Here is a 22,738-nt window from a genome sequence, read left to right on the forward strand (position 1 = left end):
CTATAGGTGTCAGTAAATATTTCCTATTGTCTATAGGTGTCAGTAAATATTTCCTGTTGTCTATAGGTGTCAGTAAATATTTCCTATTGTCTATAGTGTCAGTAAATATTTCCTATTGTCTATAGGTGTCAGTAAATATTTCCTGTTGTCTATAGGTGTCAGTAAATATTTCCTATTGTCTATAGGTGTCAGTAAATATTTCCTATTGTCTATAGGTGTCAGTAAATATTTCCTGTTGTCTATAGGTGTCAGTAAATATTTCCTATTGTCTATAGGTGTCAGTAAATATTTCCTATTGTCTATAGGTGTCAGTAAATATTTCCTATTGTCTATAGGTGTCAGTAAATATTTCCTATTGTCTATAGGTGTCAGTAAATATTTCCTATTGTCTATAGGTGTCAGTAAATATTTCCTATTGTCTATAGGTGTCAGTAAATATTTCCTGTTGTCTATAGGTGTCAGTAAATATTTCCTATTGTCTATAGGTGTCAGTAAATATTTCCTATTGTCTATAGGTGTCAGTAAATATTTCCTATTTGTCTATAGGTGTCAGTAAATATTTCCTATTGTCTATAGGTGTCAGTAAATATTTCCTATTGTCTATAGGTGTCAGTAAATATTTCCTGTTGTCTATAGGTGTCAGTAAATATTTCCTATTTGTCTATAGGTGTCAGTAAATATTTCCTATTGTCTATAGGTGTCAGTAAATATTTCCTATTGTCTATAGGTGTCAGTAAATATATTTCTTGGTGTCAGTAAATATTTTGTCTATAGGTGTCAGTAAATATTTCCTGTTGTCTATAGGTGTCAGTAAATATTTCCTATTGTCTATAGGTGTCAGTAAATATTTCCTTTGTCTATGTCTATAGGTTGTCAGTAAATATTTCCTATTGTCTATAGGTGTCAGTAAATATTTCCTATTGTCTATAGGTGTCAGTAAATATTTCCTATTGTCTATAGGTGTCAGTAAATATTTCCTATTGTCTATAGGTGTCAGTAAATATTTCCTATTGTCTATAGGTGTCAGTAAATATTTCCTATTGTCTATAGGTGTCAGTAAATATTTCCTATTGTCTATAGGTGTCAGTAAATATTTCCTATTGTCTATAGGTGTCAGTAAATATTTCCTATTGTCTATAGGTGTCAGTAAATATTTCCTATTGTCTATAGGTGTCAGTAAATATTTCCTATTGTCTATAGGTGTCAGTAAATATTTCCTATTGTCTATAGGTGTCAGTAAATATTTCCTATTGTCTATAGGTGTCAGTAAATATTTCCTATTGTCTATAGGTGTCAGTAAATATTTCCTATTGTCTATAGGTGTCAGTAAATATTTCCTATTGTCTATAGGTGTCAGTAAATATTTCCTATTGTCTATAGGTGTCAGTAAATATTTCCTATTGTCTATAGGTGTCAGTAAATATTTCCTATTGTCTATAGGTGTCAGTAAATATTTCCTATTGTCTATAGGTGTCAGTAAATATTTCCTATTGTCTATAGGTGTCAGTAAATATTTCCTATTGTCTATAGGTGTCAGTAAATATTTCCTATTGTCTATAGGTGTCAGTAAATATTTCCTATTGTCTATAGGTGTCAGTAAATATTTCCTATTGTCTATAGGTGTCAGTAAATATTTCCTATTGTCTATAGGTGTCAGTAAATATTTCCTATTGTCTATAGGTGTCAGTAAATATTTCCTATTGTCTATAGGTGTCAGTAAATATTTCCTATTGTCTATAGGTGTCAGTAAATATTTCCTATTGTCTATAGGTGTCAGTAAATATTTCCTATTGTCTATAGGTGTCAGTAAATATTTCCTATTGTCTATAGGTGTCAGTAAATATTTCCTATGTCTATAGGTGTCAGTAAATATTTCCTATTGTCTATAGGTGTCAGTAAATATTTCCTAGTTGTCTATAGGTGTCAGTAAATATTTCCTATTGTCTATAGGTGTCAGTAAATATTTCCTATTGTCTATAGGTGTCAGTAAATATTTCCTATTGTCTATAGGTGTCAGTAAATATTTCCTATTGTCTATAGGTGTCAGTAAATATTTCCTATTGTCTATAGGTGTCAGTAAATATTTCCTATTGTCTATAGGTGTCAGTAAATATTTCCTATTGTCTATAGGTGTCAGTAAATATTTCCTATTGTCTATAGGTGTCAGTAAATATTTCCTATTGTCTATAGGTGTCAGTAAATATTTCCTATTGTCTATAGGTGTCAGTAAATATTTCCTATTGTCTATAGGTGTCAGTAAATATTTCCTATTGTCTATAGGTGTCAGTAAATATTTCCTATTGTCTATAGGTGTCAGTAAATATTTCCTATTGTCTATAGGTGTCAGTAAATATTTCCTATTGTCTATAGGTGTCAGTAAATATTTCCTATTGTCTATAGGTGTCAGTAAATATTTCCTATTGTCTATAGGTGTCAGTAAATATTTCCTATTGTCTATAGGTGTCAGTAAATATTTCCTATTGTCTATAGGTGTCAGTAAATATTTCCTATTGTCTATAGGTGTCAGTAAATATTTCCTATTGTCTATAGGTGTCAGTAAATATTTCCTATTGTCTATAGGTGTCAGTAAATATTTCCTATTGTCTATAGGTGTCAGTAAATATTTCCTGTTGTCTATAGGTGTCAGTAAATATTTCCTATTGTCTATAGGTGTCAGTAAATATTTCCTATTGTCTATAGGTGTCAGTAAATATTTCCTATTGTCTATAGGTGTCAGTAAATATTTCCTATTGTCTATAGGTGTCAGTAAATATTTCCTATTGTCTATAGGTGTCAGTAAATATTTCCTATTGTCTATAGTGTCAGCTAAATATTTCCTATTGTCTATAGGTGTCAGTAAATATTTCCTATTGTCTATAGGTGTCAGTAAATATTTCCTATTGTCTATAGGTGTCAGTAAATATTTCCTGTTGTCTATAGGTGTCAGTAAATATTTCCTATTGTCTATAGGTGTCAGTAAATATTTCCTATTGTCTATAGGTGTCAGTAAATATTTCCTATTGTCTATAGGTGTCAGTAAATATTTCCTGTTGTCTATAGGTGTCAGTAAATATTTCCTTTGTCTATAGGTGTCAGTAAATATTTCCTATTGTCTATAGGTGTCAGTAAATATTTCCTATTGTCTATAGGTGTCAGTAAATATTTCCTATTGTCTATAGGTGTCAGTAAATATTTCCTATTGTCTATAGGTGTCAGTAAATATTTCCTATTGTCTATAGGTGTCAGTAAATATTTCCTATTGTCTATAGGTGTCAGTAAATATTTCCTATTGTCTATAGGTGTCAGTAAATATTTCCTATTGTCTATAGGTGTCAGTAAATATTTCCTGTTGTCTATAGGTGTCAGTAAATATTTCCTATTGTCTATAGGTGTCAGTAAATATTTCCTGTTGTCTATAGGTGTCAGTAAATATTTCCTATTGTCTATAGGTGTCAGTAAATATTTCCTATTGTCTATAGGTGTCAGTAAATATTTCCTATTGTCTATAGGTGTCAGTAAATATTTCCTATTGTCTATAGGTGTTCAGTAAATATTTCCTATTGTCTATAGGTGTCAGTAAATATTTCCTATTGTCTATAGGTGTCAGTAAATATTTCCTATTGTCTATAGGTGTCAGTAAATATTTCCTATTGTCTATAGGTGTCAGTAAATATTTCCTATTGTCTATAGGTGTCAGTAAATATTTCCTATTGTCTATAGGTGTCAGTAAATATTTCCTATTGTCTATAGGTGTCAGTAAATATTTCCTATTGTCTATATGTGTCAGTAAATATTTCCTATTGTCTATAGTGTCGTAATATTCTATGTCTATAGGTGTCAGTAAATATTTCCTATTGTCTATAGGTGTCAGTAAATATTTCCTATTGTCTATAGGTGTCAGTAAATATTTCCTATTGTCTATAGGTGTCAGTAAATATTTCCTATTGTCTATAGGTGTCAGTAAATATTTCCTATTGTCTATAGGTGTCAGTAAATATTTCCTATTGTCTATAGGTGTCAGTAAATATTTCCTATTGTCTATAGGTGTCAGTAAATATTTCCTATTGTCTATAGGTGTCAGTAAATATTCTATAGTCTATAGGTGTCAGTAAATATTTCCTATTGTCTATAGGTGTCAGTAAATATTTCCTATTGTCTATAGGTGTCAGTAAATATTTCCTATTGTCTATAGGTGTCAGTAAATATTTCCTATTGTCTATAGGTGTCAGTAAATATTTCCTATTGTCTATAGGTGTCAGTAAATATTTCCTATTGTCTATAGGTGTCAGTAAATATTTCCTATTGTCTATAGGTGTGTCAGTTAAATAAATTTCCTATTGTCTATAGGTGTCAGTAAATATTTCCTATTGTCTATAGGTGTCAGTAAATATTTCCTATTGTCTATAGGTGTCAGTAAATATTTCCTATTGTCTATAGGTGTCAGTAAATATTTCCTATTGTCTATAGGTGTCAGTAAATATTTCCTATTGTCTATAGGTGTCAGTAAATATATTTCCTGTTGTCTATAGGTGTCAGTAAATATTTCCTATTGTCTATAGGTGTCAGTAAATATTTCCTATTGTCTATAGGTGTCAGTAAATATTTCCTATTGTCTATAGGTGTCAGTAAATATTTCCTATTGTCTATAGGTGTCAGTAAATATTTCCTATTGTCTATAGGTGTCAGTAAATATTTCCTTTGTCTATAGGTGTCAGTAAATATTTCCTATTGTCTATAGGTGTCAGTAAATATTTCCTATTGTCTATAGGTGTCAGTAAATATTTCTTTGTCTATAGTGTCAGTAAATATTTCTTTCTATTGTCTATAGGTGTCAGTAAATATTTCCTATTGTCTATAGGTGTCAGTAAATATTTCCTATTGTCTATAGGTGTCAGTAAATATTTCCTATTGTCTATAGGTGTCAGTAAATATTTCCTATTGTCTATAGGTGTCAGTAAATATTTCCTATTGTCTATAGGTGTCAGTAAATATTTCCTATTGTCTATAGGTGTCAGTAAATATTTCCTATTGTCTATAGGTGTCAGTAAATATTTCCTATTGTCTATAGGTGTCAGTAAATATTTCCTATTGTCTATAGGTGTCAGTAAATATTTCCTATTGTCTATAGGTGTCAGTAAATATTTCCTATTGTCTATAGGTGTCAGTAAATATTTCCTATTGTCTATAGGTGTCAGTAAATATTTCCTATTGTCTATAGGTGTCAGTAAATATTTCCTATTGTCTATAGGTGTCAGTAAATATTTCCTATTGTCTATAGGTGTCAGTAAATATTTCCTATTGTCTATAGGTGTCAGTAAATATTTCCTATTGTCTATAGGTGTCAGTAAATATTTCCTATTGTCTATAGGTGTCAGTAAATATTTCCTATTGTCTATAGGTGTCAGTAAATATTTCCTGTTGTCTATAGGTGTCAGTAAATATTTCCTATTGTCTATAGGTGTCAGTAAATATTTCCTATTGTCTATAGGTGTCAGTAAATATTTCCTATTGTCTATAGGTGTCAGTAAATATTTCTATTGTCTATAGGTGTCAGTAAATATTTCCTATTGTCTATAGGTGTCAGTAAATATTTCCTATTGTCTATAGGTGTCAGTAAATATTTCCTATTGTCTATAGGTGTCAGTAAATATTTCCTATTGTCTATAGGTGTCAGTAAATATTTCCTATTGTCTATAGGTGTCAGTAAATATTTCCTGTTGTCTATAGGTGTCAGTAAATATTTCCTATTGTCTATAGGTGTCAGTAAATATTTCCTGTTGTCTATAGGTGTCAGTAAATATTTCCTATTGTCTATAGGTGGAACTGATAACCACTTGGTTCTGCTGGACTTGAAACCCAATGGAACAGATGGAACACGTGTTGAGAGGATTCTCGAGTTGTGCGAGATCTCTGTCAATAAGAATACAACAGCTGGTGACAAGAGTCCATTTACCCCTGGTGGCCTTAGAATAGGTGAGAAATTTAATTCAAGCATTTGCTTTGAATACATTCTTCTGTATACCACAGAGTAATCTGTGGGTAGGTATTGATTGTTAGATTGTTTTTGTCAGTGTAATAGGGGAGGAATGAAAAATCGTATTTCCCTGAGAATCATGTTGTCATGTTGACTGCTCATTTTTAAACACAGAGTTATCTTCCCTTTTAATTGTATAACAATGACTAACGTAAAGTGGCTATTGTTACTCATCACAAATTTAAGCCATATTTACCTCAAAAATAGCTCCCATTATTTTGGGTTTAACAAAGAATTTATGTCTTCAGTGGCTGGGTGATATGAAGGTTTATTTAATCAGATATGCCCTTGGGATATATTACATTTTCTGGTAAATAATATAAGACTCTTTCATATGTGGATATGAAGGATAGGGATATTCTATCCGAGGGTCACAAAATGTAGTAAAACCCGATTACAATTTGTGATCCCGAGGGTAGAATATCCCTTCCCTTCATATCCACATATGAAAGAGTATTTTTGCCATAGACCAGCCAGTATTACACCTGTAGGTATGAAAGAAACCTCCATATCACTCCATAAATGTATATATAATTTCCCATCACAAAGTAATAGCCTTGTGATTGATACCTTTTTGAAAGGGCAGACAACTCTGTGATTATCAGAGGTAATATGGACTTCTGAGTACATGATAAGGATGATTTATAATCAACAAAGTTACATTAACCAAGGTATTTTCATAAGATAATATTGCTCTGAAATATATGAACCTTTTTTCAATAAAACAGTGTAGAGTCATATATATATGGCTATTCATTATGTACTGTTTAGATTGAATGTAAAGAAATTTAAATTTGAATTACGAAAATGAAAAAATTTGTGGTATACCAGCTAATTTAAAGTTGAAATGTTTTGAAATTAACAAAAGAAACAAATAATACCAAATTATAGAATTGCTGAATTAAATGTATGCAATGATGGTCTTGTTTTGTTTAAGGAACTCCTGCTATGACTTCGAGAGGAATGAAGGAAGCAGACTTTGTAAAAGTGGTGGATTTGATTGATCGTGGTGTGCAGATCGCAAAAAATGCTCAGAAAAATACTAGTAAGTCATCAACATGATTAGAATTGTTTACAAAAGATGGCTGATTAGGGTCGAGTGTGCTATGGGGAGCTGAGAACAGAACCTTATAAAGCCTTATTCATTGGAGAAAAATGACTCAAATTGGCTCAATTTAATGCCTTGAGTGAGCTCGAATGTTCGTTCTTGACCAAAACTTTACATGCAAGAATTAGCTAAAAATAGAAGTGTGTATATTCGAAAGAGTTGATTGTGTAATAATCACAATGGTCATTTAACTTGTGTCACAAATTGACAATGATCATGTTACTGGTTGTAATGGTGTAGAAAAGGTTAAATCCACTTATCTTAGTGACCTGATGGGGAGGCACAGTTCTTGGAGAAAGTCCACTTGCCAATAAATGTTGGCTGTGTCAAACTGAAAGAGCCAGTAGTAAGACACCTTATCCACTCAGTCCCAAATAAATCATCTGACAATTTTAACTTTTGGTTACCATGGTACTCAGGTAACTATGTCAAGTTATCTGAAATGGCCATTAACTAGTATTTGAATCATTTTTGTTCAAACTTAGTCAATAATTGTCATGTATGATTGAATGTCTATAATTTGACTTATCACATGACATGCTACAATAACGTTACCAAGGAAACAAAATGGAGAAACATTTGGTGACCATCGTCTCAGAGGTGGGGGATGGGGGGAGAGTGTACAATTATAGTTTGAACTAATATTAAATGACACTTAAACATGTATTGTGTTATTTCTTACAGAAACAATTAAGGAGTTCAAGGCCTTTGTTGATTCTGATGCTGGTATCCAGTCACAGATAGCTGCTCTCCGTGAAGAGGTGGAGACTTTTGCTAGGAGTTTCTCCATGCCAGGATTGGAGGAACGATAGACAGACATGGCCTTTAGGTCACCACTGATAAACTGTTTATTTGGTCCCCTACATCTTTCTCATCATACTACATCTTTTTGTCAGAATCTTCAAAACATAACAATTTTTAAATTGTTCACTGTATTGTAAAGAATATGCTTTCTCTGATACTTGAACTGTCTTTATTTTAATTTGAAATCTTTTTATTCCTGATATTGTGATTGCATCACACAATTTGCCTAAATCTGTGTCGGCTTTTAATTTGTGATTGGTCACATGCTGCCTTGCACAAGTCTGTTAGTGTAGCTCTGCAGGACAAACCGTTGTTGTCCTTGTAGAGAAAGTTTAGGGACAATTAGGAAAAGAGTAAGACAATTACTTGCATTTGCAATGAAATCTGTTGTCAGACTGTAGATATAAGCCAATATAAGGACAATAACATTAAAGAAGAAAATTTCTAACATTTAAGACTGGTTGTGTGCAATTAGTGTTGTGTTAAACAGTGTGTCATGATGTTTGGTTCTCATGCAGAATCTATTGTGACATTTCAGAACGACAAATGCAGTATTTTATTGAATTATACCAGATAGTGTTAACTGTTGTTTTACACAATGAGATTTTTAGATATGAGATTTTTGTTAGATTTGTTTTTAAAAAATACAGTGATTTTTATTTGGATTTTGTTTTACATTGTATCATAACTCTCCACATACTGTATTGAAGGTTCAATCTGATAATGACGGTGATAACTAGTCTGGTGAATAGTATTGAATTAGCCTTATGTTGAGTAGTCTTCTGGTCAAGATTATTGAATTGGTTTCCATGGTGTTCAGTTTTATGAGTGTTAAGATTGCGGCTGAGTCAGGTGATATGAGATAGTGCTTAACTTTGTGTTCTTTAGATTTTTGTGCGAGATATAATGCAGATTTGCATTTCACATGAACAGAATAAAAGCAAAAAAAATCCTCTTTGTTTCCTAAATAAAGGATGACTTACTTGGTAGTTAATTTAAAGTTTTAGTTATCAGCTATTTATTGGGGCCATTTTTAACATAAATTCATTGTGCCATTTTTTTCTTTAATTTGAAAGTATTTAGGCCAATATTAGAGTGTTTCTTAAAGTGAATTCAGTCTAACAATATTTCATGTTCATTGCTAATGTTGAAACCTCAGCTACCTGGTAAATACAAAGGATGTATTCTTTAGGGATTAGACAGTCGGTGACAATTTTCTATTAGCGTGCAAGATGTCATTTTCAAGGATATCGTTTTTTGTAATTTAGAAAACAATATTTTCTTATTATGAATGGTTTTCTTCCCTGTTGAAAAAAACATTTGTTCAGTTCTGCTATAGCTTGAAACGATGAAGTCTTCTTAAACAGATTAGCTACTATACGAATGATTTACTTTGGTGAATAGATCTGAGGAAAAGATTTTTTTGTTCAAATCTTTTCACATATATATATTATATATATAACAAATGTATACATTTAAAAACTGCTTTTATAAAGTTTTCCATAATGGTGTTGAACTTATCATCGAAACAATTTTCTGTCAAGTTAAAACATCTAATAAAATATATTAAAATTATCCCTGTTGTTATATTTATTTGTATGCAGGATATTGATCCCATGTTCCAGTTTCCCAGCAGTACAGACATTTTTCTTTTCTAATTTCTCAACAAAAAATCTAGTTATAGCATTAAATCAGCCACCATCCTTGATAATTCAGGGGTTACCATCACTGTTGTCATATTCACCCCTGGATTATGACATGGTAAAACTGTCCGGCTTTTTATGCCAAAATTTCTGACTTTGACCTTTCAAGGTCAAATTTTAGTCGGATGTGGTGTTCATATCTTATACAAAAGATCCCAAAGGATGAATCTGATGATGTAAGTCATTTTGGTGTCTGCATTGGAAACCTCAGGTTAGTGCAAGTGATGTAATTCTGTTATCCACAACAATGGACATGGATTTCTACAACCATTTTGGATTATAATTGTGATTGGTGTGGACAATCTTTAAAGAGGAAAATGACGGATTCTGAAAATTCATATAGAGGCCCAGTGGGCCGAAATAACCAGGTAAAGATTTTGGTGCAAAATGTAATACTGTTATCTGTCACAACTGTCTACAACAATTTTGTTTGAATTATAATTGTTTTAAGGTGTGGACAATCACTTTAAGGGGGAAAATGCTGGATTTTATGAATTTCAAGAGTCCGAATGGGTCGAAAGTTATGTAATGACATTGCTATTCAAATCGCTTTTCGTCCGTGGTCCGTCCTTCCATCTGTTAACAATTCTTGTTACCGCAACTTCTCAGTAAGGACTGAAGGGATCTTTCTCAAATTTCATATGTAGTTCCCCTAGGGCCGTAGTTGTGCATATTGCAGTTTGGTATCAATCGGTCAACAAAATGGCTGCCAGGCAGCAATCTTGGATTTTGACAATAAAAGTTTGTTACCGCTATTTCTCAGAAAGTGCTGAAGGGATTCTTCTCAAATTTCACTTATAGGTATCCCTAGGGCCCTAGTTGTGCATATTACATTTTGGGACTGATCGATCAACAAAATGGCTGCCAGGCCGCCATCTTGGATTTTGACAATTGAAAATTGTTACCGCTATTTCTCAAAAAGTACTGAAGGGATCTGTCTCAAATTTCATGTGCATGGTCCCCGAGGTCCCTGGTTATGCATATTGTATTCTGGTACCAATCGGTGAACAAGATGGCAGACAGGACGCCATCTTGGATTTTGATAGTTAAAGTTTGTTATCGCTATTACTCAGGAAGTACGGAAGGGATTCTTCTCAAATTTCACATGTAGGTTCCCCTAGGGCCCTAGTTGTGCATATTGCATTTTGGGACCAATTGATCAACAAGATGGCTGACAGGCCGCCATTTTGGATTTTGACAATTAAAGTTTGTTACCGCTATTTCTCAGAAAGTGCTGAAGGGATCTTTCTCAAATTTCACATGTAGGTTCCCCTAGGGCCCTAGTTGTGCATATTGCATTTTGGGACCAATCGGTCAACAAGATGGCAGACATCTTGGATTTTGACAATTAAAGTTTGTTACCACTATTTCTTGGAAAGTGCTGAAGGGATTCTTCTCAAATTTCACATATAGGTTCCCCTAGGACCCTAGTTGTGCCTATTGCATTTTGGGACTGATCGATCAACAAGATGGCCAATAGGCTGCCATCTTGGATTTTGACAATTAAATTTTGTTACCGCTATTTCTCAGAAAGTACTGAAGGGATCTGTGTCAAATTGCATGTGCAGGTTCCCCTAGGGGTCTAGTTGTGCATATCACATTTTCGGACCATAAAGTGATTAAGATGGCATGACAGGCTGCTATCTTGGATTTTGATAGTTAAAGCTTAATTTAAAATTGTTACCATTTTTTCTCAGAAAAGTACTGAACTGATCTGTCTAAAATTTTATATGTAAGTTCTCTAGGACCTTAGTTGTGCATATTGCATATTTAGATCGGTCAAAAAGATGGCTGACAGGTAGCCATCACACTGTTATATATCTCAGAAAGTACTCAAAGGATCACTCTCAAATTTCATATGTAGTAATATGTAGTAAAAGTTTGAAAAGCAGAGAAAAGATCCCTCTTTCCTTTGTCAGTCATAGATGATTCTTTGGTGGGCACCAAGATACCTCTGGGATCTCTTGTATTTAATTATACTAGTAAATAAAACAATCAACAAACTTCCAGAGGCAAGCTTTGCTGTTCGCAAACAGTTCTTATTACAATTGTAAGGAGCTTTAAACTTTAATTTTCAAAATCAAAGATGGCAGCCCAGAGGTTGCAACAGGCAAATTAAGCGACTAAGGGGAACATATACTTCAAAAGGACAATCCCTTCAGTGCTTTCATAGAGATAGTGATAACCAAAATCAAAGATGATCACCTGGAAAATATCTTCGTTTTCAGATCAGTCCAAAAATGTTATAGGCATATATAACTTTAAATTGATACTATAGTCATACAGAGTTTTGCATACATCCTTGGGGGGAGGAGAAGCAGAGTTTGTATCAATCTTGTTTCTGATCCCCGGGGGCAGGAGGGATGTGGCCTAATAGGGTAAATAATGGTTAATCTTTTACCTATCATTAGTCATAGAGTTCTTCATGGATTTTAACTTGATTTCGCCAAAAACATCCTTGTGGGAAGGAAAATAGATTAGAGTATATGTAAATCTTGTCTCTTACCTCCCTGGGGTAGGAGAGATGGGCTCAAAACATGTAAACAGTGGTAAATCCTTTAAATTGCTACTACCAGCTGGTAGTCATTGATTATAACCAAATTTGGCCAGTTCAAAGATTTTAGCCTATTTTACCCCTGTAACCTTGAATAAAGATCAAGGTCATTCATTTAAACAAACTTGATAGCCCTTGATTTCAGCATGCCACAGGCCCAATATCAGATCTCTAGGCCTCTTAGTTATTCACAAGAAGTTGTTTAAAGGATTTTAGCCTATTTGACCCCTGTGAACTTGAATGAAGATCAAGGTCATTCATTTGAACAAACTTGGTAGCCCTTCATCCCAGTATGCTACAGGCCCAATATCAAATATCAGTACCCTGGGCCTTCTGGTTCTTGAGAAGATGTCGTTTAATGATTTTAGCCTTTTTGACCGGTGACCTTGAATGAAGGTCAAGGTCATTCATTTGAACAAACTTGGTAGCCCTTGGCCTTTAAGTTATTGAGAAGACATTATTTAAATGAAAAGTTTATGCATGACGGACGGCGAATGATTACAATAGGTCATTCTGACCCTTCAGGTCAGATGACCTAAAAACGCTACTAGCAGTGTATGAAAGTAACTGAATTTTCCATAGACAATCGGTCTACATAGAAAGAAAGTTCTATAGCCCCAGCCATTTTTTCATAGAAATGTTATATCATCACATACATGTATTGTTTTAGAAATAAAAAGGACCGTAAGATTGATTGTAATGCTTCTAAGGGTTTTGTAATACTAAAGCAACACAAACCAATGGAAATTGCTAAATTTACAGATTTTTCATACTGAATTTTATTCTTTATCCTTGTCAAGCATGTCACTTAATATAGATCGACATCAGAATTTGTCAATGAATGCAAAATAGAAGAATTTTATGTCGAAATTGCTTAGCCAATAGGGCCACATGATAAGATTTTACATAGACCGACCAGATTTTCTATAGACTCGGGCCAACTTTACCCGTGAACACTGCTTCTAGTCATAAAACTCTCATTGGATTTTGACCAAGTTTGGTCAGAAACATCCTTGGGGGAATGTGAACAGATTTTGTATCAATTATAACTCTGACCCTCCTGAGGCAAAAGGGACAGGGCCAAATAGGGGAATTTTTGGTAATTCTTTAACACTACTAGTCATTAAGTTCTCATTGGATTTTGACCAAAATTGGTCACAAACATCTTTGGGGGAATGCGAACAGATTTTGTGTAAATGACGGCTCTGATCCCCCTGGTGCAGAAGGGGTGGGGCCCAATAGGGGAAATAGAGGAAAATTCCTTAAAAATGCTACTTGTCATTTAGTTTAGAGGAATTTCAACCAGATTTGGTCTAAGATATCTTTATGGGGAAGGGAACAGATTTTGTATAAATGGTTACTCTGACCCTCCAGGGGCAGGAGAGGCAGGGTCCAATAAGGGAAAAAGAGGAAAATTTCTTCAAAATGCTTCTAGTCATAAAGTTCTTATTGCATCTTTGGGGGAGTGTGAACAGATTTTGTATAAATGATGGCTCTGACCCCCCTGGGGCTCCAATAGTAGAAGATGAATTTGTTTTGAAAAAGCTAGTAGAAGTCATAAGCACATCAGTAAATTTTGGCCGAATTTTATCAAACAATCTTTTGGGAATGGGAAAAAATTTTGTACAGTGGCTCTGCCCAACATCCTTGTTTCGGTCCCTCCCTCCTGTTGTATTTTGTTGAAATTTTTTTTCAGATAATCATAGGCCTTTTTGTTATTCATCCTAGACTAATTGACTAACCAACTTTAGGTGAACAAAAAGAAAAACTCCAGAAGGAGAAATTCTTAAGAACCAACGTTCTGCTATAAGTTTGTTGTGGATCATCTTCTTGGTCGACAACTGTTAGTATGTATTTTTAATCATAGTTAATGTTTACGCATTCTACTATCTATCCCTTGTAATGTTTCCTTTGCAAAAAACAGAGAATGAAAAATGATGAAAAATAAAGTCAAAATACCAAATCCAATATTTCAAAATAATTTTCATTATTAAAACATACAAGTAATATCTTTACAACAAGTTAAATTCCAATTCACTCTGCGTCAATTTTCTCCTTTTCTTTTCCTTTTGCATTGTCTTTCTCTTTGATTATTTTCTTAATCAATGTGGTGTCTTTTTTCCTTTCTTTGATAGCAAACAAATCGTCTATATCTGAGTGAACTTGTATTGGTTGTCGAATGTTTGTCCATACATAGCACAAATTAGGATCGCGAGAGATTGTTGGGTATGGGCCGTATTTACATTTGAAATAGTCAGAAGGTGCATGACAAACAAACTCCATGAATTCCATTTTTCTTGGGAGATCTTCTTCTGGACCTATAAAACAAAGCATTGATCAGTTACTGTTTCTCAGTGCACTCCTTCAAACAGTGTGAATGTAAAGGAGAAATAAACTTAAAATAAGTTATTGTGACACAAAACAGATCTAGCTAAAACCATCAATGCCATATCTAGTGTAGCAAAATAATGACAAACAGTTTATCAATTTCTTGTATGTAACTAACAGAATTTAATGCACAGAGATACAAAGTTAGCAATATATATAGCAGCTGTTTGAAACGTTCACATAAATCCCAGAAAGACATATAAATATAGTTTAAACATTTATATATAGGTGTATCAGTGTTTTTCCTGCCTATAAATTTGGGCCGAATCCTAATAATTTTTTTGTTCTTTTTTCCAAAATCAATGTCTAAATTTCCCAAATCAGTGAGTCTTAAAGGCATTTTGTGTGACAAAACAAAATCAAAATCTGGAAATCGCAAACCAGAATGTCATTAGTATGTACGTTCTTAGAAAAGCATGATTGTTTATTTCTACATTTTCCAAAATTTCCATAAACACTGTTAAAACTTTTCTTCTCAATTTCCTACTTTTATCACACAAAAATTCACAGGTTTCACCAGGTGGCAATTCCGGAAAATACCTAGGAAAAACACTGTGTATATATAGCACTGTAATGCAGTAATAATTGAATGTATATACTAATAAGTTGAAAAAATGTATATCTAAACCTTTTCCTTTGTTTTGTCAATAAAATATAAATCAAAATGTGTGAAAATGAAGAATGAATACCCAATATATATGTGGCCGGGTCAAATCTGTCCTTTGGACTACTTTGTGATGGCAGTAGCCAAGAAATGATGGCGCTCTTCTCGTTGTACTGGTCCTTCATAAAGCCTCGTATCTGAGCATAATATACAGAGGAATCGTGGTCCACAAGTGAAACTATGTCGCCTACTTGATAGTAGCTGCCCTGTAAGGAAAACAATTTATAAATCTTCAAAATCATATTTTGTGACATCAGGTGTGACATTATTCTTTAATCATATGTACTTGGTCCAAACAGGTTTAAGACATATATACTGTATGATAAACTGAACTTTCCTTCTTCTAACTCGTTCTTGTGAGCATTATTCTTTCTATATGTTAATTTCTCTTTCAACATGAGGTATTATTAAACTTCTAGCTGTAATCTTGTGAAATCCAGTCATGATTAAAGAAAAAAAAAACAATTCTAAAGCAAAATTTCAAGTTTTTTTCCCCGTTTATTGGTAGAAGCATTTCGATTAAACTCTATCAGAAGTATACTAAAAGAAATAACAAATTGCAGCAAATGTTTCTGTTATGGAGCTGCTGCCTTGCATATCCCAGAGGTTTGACTAGGCTCATTTCAATGAAATATGATTGCATCCCCACTTTAAATGATGTTTTACACCAAATCAACCCTTAACCTTAAATATTACGACGTCAAGGATTTAGTTCCATATAGCATATAGTTACATATAATTTTTCGACTAGGTGAACTGAACAATGACCAAAATGTAAGTATTTAGATCAATGCATGGTGCAGAGCCAAAACTTTAGCAAACTTACGTCATGGAAAACACTTTCTCCTGTTATGACTGTAGAAATAGCTGTAGGTGCCTTGACAGGTTGCTGAAATCAAAATGACAAATAACAATAAAACCTCATTACACTGAAATAGACTGAATAACCAGGAAGAACCGCATCTGGAAATGTCTACCCTCTAGCTAGACAAGGACAGCCACAAACAGTAAATATTAACACAATCATTATATTTATATGCTATATAGTCTAAAGGAAGTACTATTAACTATTCATATGTAATCACACATTGTAATTTTAACCATGAAATTACTATACATCCTAACAAGCCAATAAAGTTTCTATTGATGTTGGACTGGTGAGATACTGGTGAGGTGAGAAATTGGGGCATGAACCCCAGACCTCTGAACACTATAGTTGGATGCAGCAAATTTACTGTAACAAGTCTAGTCCCACTAAACGGGCTGGGCACAACCCTGCATATGGGTAACAGTTGCCTTTTTGAGTAACAGTTACCTGTTTGAGTAATTACTAAGTTACCCAAAGAGAAATTCTGTGAAAGAACAAGAGATCCCAGAGGGATCTTGTTAATTGGCGCCCACCTAAGAACGATCTTTGTCTGACAAAGGAAAGAGGGATCTTTTCTCTGCTTTTCAAGCTTTTACTACATATTACTACACATGAAATTTCAGAATGATCCTTTGACTGCTTTCTGAGATATATAACAGTAACAAACTTCAGTTATCAAAATCCTAGATGGCTACCTGTCGACCATCTTGTTCACTGATCGGTCCTAAAATGCAATATGCACAACAAGACCCCTAGAAGAACCTGCACATACAATTTGAGACAGATCCCTTCAGTACATTCTTAGACATAGCGGAAAAAAACTTAAATTGTCAAAATCCAAGATGGCCTCCTGTCGGCCATCTTGTTCACTGATCGGTACCAAAATGCAATATGCATAACCAGGAACCTAGGGGAACCTGCACATGAAATTTGAGACAGATCCTTTCAGTACTTTCTAAGAAATAGTGGTAAAAAGCTTCAACTATCAAAATCCAAGATGGCGTCCTGTCGGCCATCTTGTTCACTGATCGGTACCAAAATGCAATATGCATAACCAGGGACCTAGGGGAACCTGCACATGAAATTTGAGACAGATCCTTTCAGTACTTTCTAAGAAATAGTGGTAACAAGCTTCAACTATCAAAATCCAAGATGGCGGCCAGTCGGCCATCTTGTGAATCAATCGGTCCCAAAATGCAATATGCACAACTAGGCCCCTAGGGAAATCTGCACATGCAATTTGAGACAGATCCCTTTCGTACTTTCTGAGAAATAGCTGTAACAAAGTTCAATTGTCAAAATCCAAGATGGCGGCCTGTCCGCTATTTTGTTCATCGATCGGTCCCAAAATGCAATATACACAACTAGGCCCCTAGGGGAACCTGCACATGCAATTTGAGACAGATCCCTTTCGTACTTTCTGAGAAATAGCGGTAACAAACTTCAATTGTCAAAATTCAAGATGGCTGCCTGGCGGCCATTTTGTAGACCGATTGGTCCCAAAATACAATATGTACAACTAGGGCCCTAGGGGAACTTACATGTGAAATTTGAGAAAGATCCCTTCAGCACATTCTGAGAAATAGTGGTAACAAACTTTAACTATCAAAATCCATGATGGCTGCCTGGCGGCCATTTTGTTGACCGATTGGTCCCAAAATACCATATGCACAACTAGGGCCCTAGGGGAACCTATGTCTGAAATTTGAGAAACATCCCTTCAGTACTTTCTGAAAAATAACGGTAACAAGAATTGTTCACGGACGGAAGGAAGGAAGGACGGAAGGACGGACCACAGACAAAAAGCGATTTGAATAGCCCACCATTAAAAATGCATGGAATCTTCCTGCTGAAATAACGTTATCTCCCACGATAACGTCATTTGACGCCATTCCATCACCAATAGAAACAATAGTACCGCACAAACGTTATTGGGTATCACGTGGTACGTGGTACCAGAATGAGTCCCATTAAACTTTTTTTATCAAAAAATGGCGTAATAATTTTGAAATGGCACCATTAATTACTAACATAGCTTAGTACATTATTATTCAAAATGGGACAAACTTCATTGTCTCAATTTTGGTAAAAGTCACAAACTAATTGACATTAGCTACTGTTGTAGTGGAAAAGATATCGCGCTAATTCGTGAAGCATTCCATATTTTTTTAAGTAGATTTAGTATTAATTTAGTATTCATTTAATTGACAGTGCTCAATGTGATTGTGGTAATCATACTGAAGACATTAACCATTTTTTCTTCTTTTGCCCACTTTTTATACTTGATCTTTAACAGAATTGGCTATACATGTACATGTATATATATCTCAGCTGACATTCTAATTAAAGGTAGTCTTCTACTTTCTGATGATGATAACAACTATATTCTAGACAATGCGTCCAAATATATAATATATACAAAAAGACTGTTGTGATATAATAAAAATATAACTTTATATAATTACATGTTGATATATTCAGTCATATACTTATTAACTATTAATTAATAAACACATTTAATAATAAATTATTTATACATATTCCCATTTAATTTACTATCTTTACTCAAATTTAAAGGCTCCCTGATTCATTAATATAATTCACAGGGTAGGAACGTGCAAGGATGTGTGTATTAATTAATTTGAAATTTGATGTTTAATTTGTATTTATAACATATGCATGTTGTACATTACTGGAAGAGGGAAAGGGTTGATATAGGCACTGCCTGTAACCCAATCCCATTGTGTATAATTTATATACAATAAAATATTTTGAATTGTATTGAAATTATATCACCTTCTGACTGACTTTTCTGCTACTACAAGCTTAAGGTCTCTCTATAAAGGTGTGGGAAACCAAATCAGGTACGACCAGCCATTGATTATGTCTCGTCAAAAAACAGTTAGTCAGGAAAAGTCAGTCGGAAGATGATATCTTTTCCGCTATAACACGTAACAACAGTAGCTACTATGACATTTGCACTGAATTTCCCTGATGGCTATACACTGTAGTCAATGGAGAACACCTAAATTGTCATCTTACAACAAAGTGAGACAACAGAATTTGATATTTCATGCACTGAAACATAAAGTCTTAGATCAGTTGTAAGGCATTCTAAAAATTATGACGCCCTTTTTAGATTATTATTTTTAAAATAACATTACGTGTTTTCTTTTCATATGATTCCTCATAACTACTTGATTACTCAAACAGGTAGCCTAAATCAAGGACGTATATGAGAAGGATAAGTCACACTGGGTTTGGGGTATGTCCAAGGCAGACACTTTTGTGTTTGTGCACTGACCGTAACGTTCGGCGATGACTGATATCCGCCGGCGCAGCCTCTGATGTAGCTTGTGGGTGCGAGGGTAACCGTCTTACCACAGGTGTTCGTTTCTAATATAAGTATAATACTGGGTCAAGGTCTATAACTCGGCCGGCAATATGACACTACCCAATTTCAGAAAAAGTATGATTATTAACCAACTGTTTAGAATATGGTAATAGGAATACTCTCACTCGACAGCCAGATAATTTATCTTTAATTTGGTATATGATACAATATAAATCATGCCGTATAAATGTCACTAGGTATCCAGAAACATCGGAAAACAGCCAGATTTCAACTGGTCGGACACTGTGGTGTCCTCCGATAAACACGCTTGGGCTCTAATGGGTAGCTCAAAAACCACTGCATGTCAACATTTCAGCTTCATAGGAATTAAAGTTTGGTAAAAAACAAACTTACCGGAATGTTAGTGTTTATCTATATACCATCCATTTGCTCAATACAGCCTTTTGAAATTTACGATTGAAAAAATGTGTGTCTCTAGCCGTCATGTAAGTATGTGTGCAGTAGATTTGTTTTGTCGGCGTTGATTGGTCAATTAAGTTTCGAGAGCCAATCAACGCCGACAAAACAAATCTACTGCACACATACTTACATGGCAGCTAGAGACATAAATTTTTTCAATCGTAAATTTCAAAAGGCTGTATTGAGCAAATGGATGGTATTTGATAAACACTAACATTCCGGTAAGTTTGTTTTTTACCAAACTTTATTAAAACCATTAATAAAGGGCTGCGTTAGGCAAATGGATGGTATTTATCCATGGATTTACTAACCGGTAAGTTTGTTTTCTACCAAACTTTCATTCTTATGACGATGAAATGTTGACATGCAGTGGTTTTTGAGCTACCCATTAGAGCCCTGGCATGTTTATCGGAGGACACCACAGTGTCCGACCAGTTAAAATCTGGCTGTTTTCCGATGTTTCTGGATACCTAGTGACATTTATACGGCATGATATATATTGTATCATATACCAAATTTAAGATAAATTATCTGGTTGTCGATTGAGAGTATTCTTATTAACATATCCTATACGGTTGGTTAATAATCATACTTTTTCTGAAATTGGGTAGTGTTATATGGCCGACCTAGTTATAGACCTTGACCCAGTATTATACTTATACTTATATTAGAAACGAACACCTGTGGTCTTACTTTCTGAAGCGGGCCTTCATTTCATGAGCTGACGTATTTTTTTAACGAAAATTTAAGACATATCCTCTAAATCTTCCGTCCTTAAAACAAGTGATAAATGTTGTGAAATTTAATAAATTTTACATTGGTGTTTTGTTTGATTCGATAAGACAAGTATTTGTAGAGAAAAATGGTTTTTATTCTCGGTTCATCTGTGTCACGCGTGGTGTTTAGTAATATAAAGAGGCAGTCACGAATCCTTCTCACTTATAAATCCTTGCCTAAATGTTACTCAAATGGGTAATTATCAAATGTATATTTCTGGTGGTAAGTAAAAACCGAACGAGATGAAATGGGTAACTGTTACCCAAATGCCATCCTCGATACTCCAGGGGTTCCGATCACTTTCGATCTCTACACCCCTGGACTATCTCACAGTGAAATTGAAGGCAGCTCAGCGGAAAACATTTGACCAATCACGGGCTAGCAAATATTTCATTTGAAGACTACAGAGAGAGCGACGCCTAACATCAAAGCCACAGAGTCAACCACAGTGTACCGTTATACGGCTCTTTTGATGTACATCAAATGACTAAGTTACCTGTTCTATTCTGTTGCCTCCAGTTTTACTATGAGATAGTCCAGGGGTGTAGAGATCGTAAGTGATCGGAAGCCCTGGAGTATCGAGGATGCCCAAATGCAGGGTTGGGCCCAACCTGCTCAAGTTGGTGTATATCAATCCACACCTAAAGTAAAGCCTACGATTTTATTTCCTGATTATAATATCTATATTTTCTATATCTATATTTTTAGTTTTAGTATACTTACGTAACCATATTAATAAACTTACACTTTTCTTGAAAATAATTCTTCTGCTTTTCCCCTTTGTGGCGATAGCTTTTGTTACCGTCTGGAATTTGTGTTTGGACGGCTTGATCCTTGCACTCTTTCTAAGAACCGGTCCAGATCCCCCGTTACTACCATTAGATTTCGATAAGATAACAGATCCGTTGTTTCCGTTGCCATCTTTTCCGTTTGTACCTCCATTTTTCAAGCTACACGGGTTACAGACCACCTCTCCGTCTCCCCCTTTCCTCCATATTGCAGAGTTTCCAGTTTTACAAGTCGAGCAAATCGGCTTTGATCCAAGTGGCATAATTGTATGGTATTCTAGCGTTGAATCAAGTGGGTGAAGGAGAATTTCGTCTTTGTGTGTTCGATCACTATATGGCGTTACACGTTTGCCTCCATATTGGTTTTATAGAAACAAAGTTAGTGCGACAAAACGCTTCATTTGCAGGTAGATTACATTAAAGGAAGCGTCGGTATAACTCGGATAGTATTTTTCTACCTCCGCATATAGAGAGTACTCATTTTCGGCGGGAACTTTTAAAAATGGAGCTGCCACCTGTCCTCGTGATAACTAACGTTTTTGGCACACTATTTAGTAAATTACAATCTGATTCTGAAAGAAATGAAAGAAAGGAAAACAATTTATCCATTACTGATGATCAAGTTAATGCGTTTTCAAATCATTTCCCTATATATTTCTTCAAAAATACATTCCGGTTGCCGACATCAACGATTTATAAATAAGTAAGAATTAAAAGTGTGTCGGAAACTGGAAGGTGTTTTTTTTTGAATGTAATTTGTCCTTTGAGGCTGCGATGTGTCTGTATGAAACATGATAATCTTAATAAGAAATTCTGATCCAAATAAGAAAAGAAAGCATGACCGGGGATACGAAATTATATTCATATCATTATTTTTTTTTTTTTTTTAACCATTTTCCGATATTTATAAGATATTTAGGACACATTTGAAGCAAAATTTCTGTCTATGTTTGATTAGTTAGCGTCCTATTAAGACAAGATTCCTCTGAGAAGTCAACGTTTTCTTGTAATTAAATGTTAATTTTTTCTGATATAGTTTTTTTGGAAATGGGAGTTAATACTATAAAAGAAAATGGAAGAAAAAACTGTTTGCTCGTTTTTGAGTGGAGGAGACGTCATATAGTTTGAAGTGGATTTAATTCTGCAGACTGCATGATCTTTTATAGACGTCCAGTTTTTAATAAAGAATACGTAAGCTATTTTTACGTACACTACGCTTAGAACTTAAAATAGCAA

At 34.2% G+C, this 22,738-nt stretch overlaps 3 protein-coding genes across 4 annotated transcripts in view; 1 reads left to right on the forward strand and 2 right to left on the reverse strand.

The window, feature by feature from the left end:
* The window catches only part of LOC138308039 (serine hydroxymethyltransferase, mitochondrial-like), a 35,634-nt gene extending 26,113 nt beyond the window's left edge, over positions 1 to 9,521 (forward strand). The window contains exons 7-9 of the mRNA XM_069248988.1: positions 5,818 to 5,973; positions 6,972 to 7,079; positions 7,827 to 9,521. Of these exons, the coding sequence (XP_069105089.1) occupies positions 5,818 to 5,973; positions 6,972 to 7,079; positions 7,827 to 7,954 (392 nt within the window). The 3' untranslated portion in view covers positions 7,955 to 9,521. The remainder of the gene's footprint in view (positions 1 to 5,817; positions 5,974 to 6,971; positions 7,080 to 7,826) is intronic.
* LOC138307401 (transmembrane protein 164-like) overlaps positions 1 to 22,738 on the reverse strand; it is a 113,045-nt gene that overhangs the window by 50,876 nt on the left and 39,431 nt on the right. The gene's annotated exons all lie outside the window — the stretch shown is intronic.
* Positions 14,169 to 22,697, reverse strand: LOC138307402 (GATA zinc finger domain-containing protein 1-like). The gene is made up of 4 exons (XM_069248137.1): positions 21,460 to 22,697; positions 16,082 to 16,144; positions 15,281 to 15,461; positions 14,169 to 14,521 (listed from the first exon to the last, which is right to left on the reverse strand). Exons 1-4 carry the CDS (start codon positions 21,763 to 21,765, stop codon positions 14,238 to 14,240), a joined length of 834 nt encoding a protein of 277 aa, XP_069104238.1. The 5' UTR covers positions 21,766 to 22,697; the 3' UTR covers positions 14,169 to 14,237.

Source organism: Argopecten irradians, chromosome 14 (genome assembly GCF_041381155.1).
Source record: "Argopecten irradians isolate NY chromosome 14, Ai_NY, whole genome shotgun sequence".
In the NCBI taxonomy this organism is placed as follows: Eukaryota; Metazoa; Mollusca; class Bivalvia; order Pectinida; family Pectinidae; genus Argopecten; species Argopecten irradians.

Bases quoted from the DNA above. Each gene is read 5' to 3' on its own strand.
- LOC138307402 (XM_069248137.1), bottom strand. From the start codon at position 21,765: ATGCCACTTGGATCAAAGCCGATTTGCTCGACTTGTAAAACTGGAAAC. The intron at 15,462-16,081 runs GTAAGTTTGCTA...TTTTCCTTACAG, and splicing joins GAGAAAGTGTTTTCCATGAC to GGCAGCTACTATCAAGTAGG. The intron at 14,522-15,280 runs GTATTCATTCTT...TTTGTTTTATAG, and splicing joins CCCGGCCACATATATATTGG to GTCCAGAAGAAGATCTCCCA.